Genomic DNA, 6,419 nt, shown 5'->3' with positions numbered 1-6,419 from the left:
AACACATGAACAGTGTATAGATGAGTTTTTCAGCAAATAAAGAATCATAGGTTCCAAACAAGTTGGAACAAATTTCACAAAAATAAAATAAAATTTAAAAAAAGCCACAAAAGGCAAAAGAAAGCCCCCAAAAAATATCCCATGTAACAAATGCATGATGGCGGGCTAAACTGACAAAATTGTACTCGTTTGCCTTTAGAGGTTCACTGAGGACGTTCAAATAGTTTTTACAAGTAGCTTTTACTCATCATGGGCCAAAACTTCTCACTGTATAAAACCACTTGTCTCTGTTCCATAGCGGTCCTTATGTGCTGGTTTGTACCGAATATTTGTGGTTAGAATGTCTGCTTCGTGCCGCAAGAGGTGCTGGGATCGAATCTCTCGGTTCCGGCCTTGCTGTGTGTCGAGTTCGTGTGGTCTCCCTGGGCTTAACTGAAGACTCTAAATTGTCTTTCGGTGTGAATTTGACGGTGAACGGCTGTTTATTTGTTCCATGTGATTGGAACCGATGTCAGCTGGGTCAGGTTCCAGCTCACCCACAAACCTAATGAGGGCGAGCACTGTGGAAAATGAATGCATTGATTTTAATAACTGACCACGTTGACTGAGCCAAACTGAGTTGAATAAAGTGCAGGTTCGAAGACTTTGTTTCCAGTCTGGCACTGCTATTTGTCTCTGGTTAGTGTCCATCGCTGTTTCATTTCTGGATGGCTTGCGTATTTTCCTACTGTTCAAACGTATCGCTGGTATCAAAGATTTGTATATTAGCTATATATACAAATATATATATATATTTGTTTATACTCTTTTACTGCCATACATTATCAAAAAACAACAACAACAAAACAAACAAAAAAACAGTGCCAGCCGATTTCCGAGCTTTTTAACTCATCTTTCAAGGCAAACAGAATATTGTGTACTTTTACTACATATTCAATGTGGGTACCAAATGAAAGATCACATTCCATTCTTTCATTAGAACCCCCCCCCCCCCCCCCCCCCCCCACCCCCGCAATGTTTCTCCCTTATTCCGTTCGTTAATAATAATAACCATTTGAAAAGAGGTCATTTGAGTGACATTGAGCAAAAATGGAAACGATGAGACAACAAGCTTTTTGTGAACATACATTTTCTCCACAACAGTCACTTTGACATAAGATATTTTTGTGTTGTGACGCTCTGCAAATTAGGTTTAATGTGACAAAGGTTTTGATCATTCTCGCCATCCTTGAAAACATTTGATTTCATCCTATTTTATCAGATTCCGCCACGTTTCATTGTAATTCCGTACACCGGCAGCCCCTGGAAAAGAGATTCAATGCTGCCATCTGCTGGCCATAATTAGTGTTTTTGATTCCACAATCTATTGACCAGGCAGCGCTCCACTGAGATGTTGCACTTCCCATTGATTAAAAAAAAAAAAAAAAAAAAACGTAGTTGACGTCATTTGACGTCTATGGCGGCATACATCGCGATTTTACTTATCGTTATTAAACGTTTTTGGCAGTTAAAGAGTTATTTTAATTTTACCGGCAGTCTTGTGTATAATGCAGATTGCTCAAGTGTTGTTGACCACATGGAGGAAAACATCTGGTCAATATAGCGATGCTGGAAACCAAGACAAACAAAAGACACATCCAGCAGATCAAGTCACCGAGGAGTTATTTTAGATGATGATGATGCGACGTCTTCTGTGATTCATGTGGATCTGACCCAAGAGCAGTTTTGTTCTCGTGGTGTCATTATCAAACTGGGCGGGTGTTGTGATGATGTCATGTTGTTGATGAAGTGAAAGCACACTGCACAGACCATCCGGTTGATAACTCCTGACGTCCCTCAGCCATCACTTTATTCCGTGTATGTGTGTGAGAGAGATACAGCACACCAGGCAATTGTTAGGTCGCCGGAGGTCACTCCAGAGGCTTTATAACCAAATCCAATACTTTTTTTTTTCTTGTACTTAATGTGTCGCTTTAAAAAACATTTTCCTCATCATCTTCACTATGATGACCTCTTCCTACTTGTGGTATCAAAGAGGAATCTTTGATCCAAAATGAGGTCATGAGAAGTGTATTTTGAAGGAAGGCCATGATTCCCACACCCTAAAGTGAAGTCATGTGGTGGGAAGCAGCGAGGAAGAGGCTTGTTATGATTTCACTCATTATACAGTACAGTACATATAATACACACATGACTCATCCGGGCCCATGTGTGTATTATGAATCCTCCGAGCAACATGGGCAGTTTGAAGAGAACCATTCTCAGACTAACTTGATCAATTGTCGCATTTTATATACGTAAAAATAAACGTTTATAATAAGACTTGATGAATTGCCAACATGTGCTGCTTTTGTGCAACACTTTCCTTCCTCCACTTCTCCGCTGGGGCTCAGTGACTGTGTCTGTCGTCAAAACAACTGCTGCCGCTTTAGCAACATACTCAGTAACACTTTTTTTGGTCTCATTCACGGAACATAGCGACCCAGGGCCGGGATTACAAAGGGGAAGAGTTCGGTTATCACTGAAAAAGGTTATGAAAGGAGAAAGTATTAAACATTCTTTTACTGTGAGTGTTTTATTAATGTCGCAGACAAGTCTGGGAGAAGAGCGTCCTGCAGACGTAGATACAGGAGTTGGAAAACACAAAGATTGCCTTCAGTTATTACTCTTGGGTATATACGTTTTCTTCTAATATTACACTCATAGTTTTAACTTAACATCCCAGAAATGTTAATTACATGTTAAATGCAATTTCCTTGCACATTTTGTGTCAGAAGAGGTTCATACTATCTGTTGAGGTGATAGCATTCTTTCACAAGAAATTACAGTAAGCCCTAATAGATCATAAATAAATAAATACATAAATAAAAGGAAATATGCACACTGAAAACATTTATCACAGGGATACGCTTCAGACCCAGAAAACTTGCAATATCGAGAAACTACGGAAAAAGAATGAATGCTAATAGATGTATACCTTCCTTTGTAAAAATACACTTTTTTTTTTATTTGTCACCCATAGTCAGAAAAGTTTACTGTATAACAGACATATAATAAAAAATAGAATTAAATATTGTATATTCAAACCATGTAATTTCATCTCGCCAAAGTCTACCTACTCGTTGCTAATATATATAATGTGAAAATCCATAGATAGGCTAAGGGAAATTACTATAGCTGTTATGGAAATCATAAACCTTCAAAAAAGTAGTGCTTGAACAGCCACATAGTTATCAGCGCATCTTTTGGAAAGGCTACTCTCGAGTTTCTGTTTTAAAACACATACAGCAGCGAGAGATACTACCCTCTTCTGGCCATGAATCGTCAGTACATCAACAATGAACGACTCTTGAAGGGCAAACATTAAACCGCGCCTGCTCCCATTGATTGGTGGAATTTACCAATCTCGCAATCTCATTGGATATTGTAACCCTCAACTCCATGACGAAAACGGAAATAAGAGAAGAAAAGCAGCACCGGTGAGAAGCATGGGTCATGTGTTTTTATAGTTCTTAATACGTATGTTGTGTCGTTTATTCAGTTAATTTTCACGCTGGACGAGGTTTCTTGATTCAATGTTTCGCCATAAATTGCAACCTTTGCGGGCTAATATTGAACAGTGAGGCGTAAACGTTAGCTACATATTGCTAACGCCTGCTCGTGTCAGATTCCATATCAATAATAACAAGAGGGATTTAATAATTATATTGTCCAAGTTGTTAATCTAGTTGGTGTCTATATGTCTATAACTTCTTAATTGGTGAATTTAAGGTACTTGTGTCTTCCAGTCAATGTTAACAGCCGTGACTAAAGCTTTTGTAGTCGACCTTACTCTTGAATACATTCAACAATTAGGTTTAAATTATTTAATTAAGAATGTCACTAAGATAACACTATTTTTAAACTACTGTTTTAGGGACACTGCGTTCTTATGTGGGAAGTACTGTACTCTGTTATATTGTATTACGCCGCGAGATGGCGCACATGGACCTTCGGCATAAATACATCAATGAGGACTCGATTCTGTATTTCAGTTTTCTTTTTGTTGGTCGTTTGTTGTTCAGCTTTTGCTGACCACCCCTTTGTTTATCCAACACTTTCTCTTTTTTTTGGGATCAGATTTACTCACATCTTTTTGTGTCTTTACTTTTGCAGTGTATAAGTCAATGAAATGGCTGTCTCTGGGAAGCTTGCATCTTTCCGTTTGCCTCCCTTACCCACTGTCAGTGAACTAATAAAGCTGTACAACCTGCGAGCGGAGAAACAGCTTTCCCAAAACTTTCTGTTGGACTTGAGACTCACAGGTTGGTCATACTACCACGGACACCCTCTTCTTACTCTATCTGCATTGCACCAATACCTGCTACTTCCTATTCCTCATTATTTTGTCTACACCAGTGCACTTGACTGCACAGCTCCACACAGCCTTGTTTCCAGAATTAAAGTAGACAGGCTTTCCTGTTTGGGTCAGGTTGGGGAGATCTCCTGCTAAAGTGAATAGAGCTAGTCATCAGCCCTTGTGGAGCTGAATATAATTATATGTAATGCACTGCAGGTCTCATGTGGCCTTTTGTTATTGGGCAAGGTGACCGTTAGATTAATGCATCTCATCTTCATAGCACATATATTGCTACATCACATTCTATTCATCTAAATTTGGATACGCAAGTGTGATGAAGCCGTTTGATTGGAACGTGTTGCGTAATTGACGTGATTCATGACTTCCACTCAAAGTCAAGAGTGTTATTCACTGATTGCATGTAGAACGGCATTAAGTTGATCATCCATCTCCATCTTTTCAGACAAACTTGTGCGGCAGGCAGGAAATTTGACCAATGCCCATGTGTGTGAAGTGGGTCCAGGTCCTGGGGGCTTGACCCGGTCCATTCTGAACGCCGGTGCAACAGACCTGCTTGTGGTGGAGAAGGATTCTCGCTTCATACCTGGATTAAAGGTAAATGAGTCTACTCAAGATCTGCAAATATCATTGCACCAGCATCTCAATGTCATCGAACCATTGTGGATAAAAAGCTTAAACACTTTCATCTGTCCCTTTTTTTTAAAGATGTTTTGATTCATCTGTTTTCTTCCGCTGCTTCATTAGCCACCTGGAGAGAGACTAATGAGACTGCATCGTTTCAATGAACGTGCTGTCATATTTCTAATTGGATATTGTTGCAACTCTGTTTACGCAGCTGCTGTCTGAAGCTGCACCAGGCAGGTTGCGAATTGTCCATGGTGACATTCTGACCTACAGAATGGACAGAGGATTCCCAGCAAGTATTTGTCAGCCATGGGAGGCGGGTGAGATTATTGGGCTGAACACGTGTATGAAATCTGTTGAATGTCACACTATGTGTGTGTGTGTGTTTGTGTCACAGTTATTCTACTCATTTGACTTGTTGTCCCTCAAACCTTGAGAATTATTATGACCATGTATAATATAATGATAATACATTCACTCATTCAGGTCTCGAGGCAACTGGACTGACAGTTCTTGGGTGTTTAAGTCATTTCGCCTTAAATTCAATATGCTTCTCTACTTCTAAATCTTAAGTGTGAAGTATCCTTCACGATTAAAATTTTGTGAACCGTGATACAAGAAATATATTTTCCCAGTCTTTGAAATTCCGCCGCTAGCGCTAGTGCGAAAGAAATTACAACCTATCCATGCTGTTAATTTATTTTGCCTGCAAGACATGTCTCTGTCAACTCTCAAGTCAGTTCAATAGAGACTAAAATAGTTTAACTCATGTGTGATAAAAAAAAAAAGGCTGAAATTTCTTTTTCGTTCTATCTTTTGTTCTTTCTTTTCCGATTTTTGTTTGATTTAATGTTAATAAGGATGCAGTGTTGCGCAGAGGTGAACAATTTTATAGAACAATTATACTATTTATAGTCGCAGTGGAGAGTTTCAAGCTGCAAAGTATATTTTCTTCCTTCGGGAGACGTAACAAAAAATAATTGAGAAACATTTGGTTAATTGGACTCCAAATTGATATTAGTATGAAAGTTTGTTTATCTTTATGTGCCCTGCAATTCACTGGCCACCAATTTCACACTGCCTTCTCTTGCTCAAACTCATTTGGGGTGGGCTCCAACTTGCCCATGACCCTGAAAAGGGTCAACAGTGGAAAGTGGATGAATAGATGGAATTGGTGTCACAGATGGATTTGAATTGAAATTGATTTCAACTCTTGAACTTGATGATGCTTTTTGGGAAATAGAAAACAACTTTCACATGGTGACTCAGGAAGAGGAGAGTGAGGGAGGTTGCAGGTCACCGTGCTGAACATGGGTCATTTCTATTACATTCATTTATCAATTTTTTTTTACAATAATTGCCCACATTAGATGCAAAGGTGACCTGGAGCCTAACACAGGTGATGTTGATAACAATCAGTGGCAGGTATGTCACA

At 39.2% G+C, this 6,419-nt stretch overlaps 1 protein-coding gene across 5 annotated transcripts in view; it reads left to right on the top strand.

Moving 5' to 3' along the window:
* tfb1m (transcription factor B1, mitochondrial) overlaps positions 1–6,419 on the top strand; it is a 48,031-nt gene that overhangs the window by 10,361 nt on the left and 31,251 nt on the right. For 2 of the 5 annotated variants that reach the window (XR_013287611.1, XM_077539262.1), the window contains exons 1-4: positions 3,375–3,479; positions 4,156–4,304; positions 4,803–4,954; positions 5,196–5,304. Coding sequence is in view for 4 of the 5 variants with exons in the window: in XM_077539262.1 (XP_077395388.1) it covers positions 4,172–4,304; positions 4,803–4,954; positions 5,196–5,304 (394 nt within the window). In the remaining variant the exon portion in view is untranslated. The other 3 variants (XM_077539266.1, XM_077539264.1, XM_077539263.1) reach the window with 3 other exon arrangements.

This window comes from Festucalex cinctus, chromosome 12, assembly GCF_051991245.1.
Source record: "Festucalex cinctus isolate MCC-2025b chromosome 12, RoL_Fcin_1.0, whole genome shotgun sequence".
Lineage (NCBI taxonomy): Eukaryota > Metazoa > Chordata > Actinopteri > Syngnathiformes > Syngnathidae > Festucalex > Festucalex cinctus.
The sequence above is the reverse complement of the archived record's forward strand: the minus strand, read 5'-3'. Positions and strand labels throughout refer to the sequence as shown.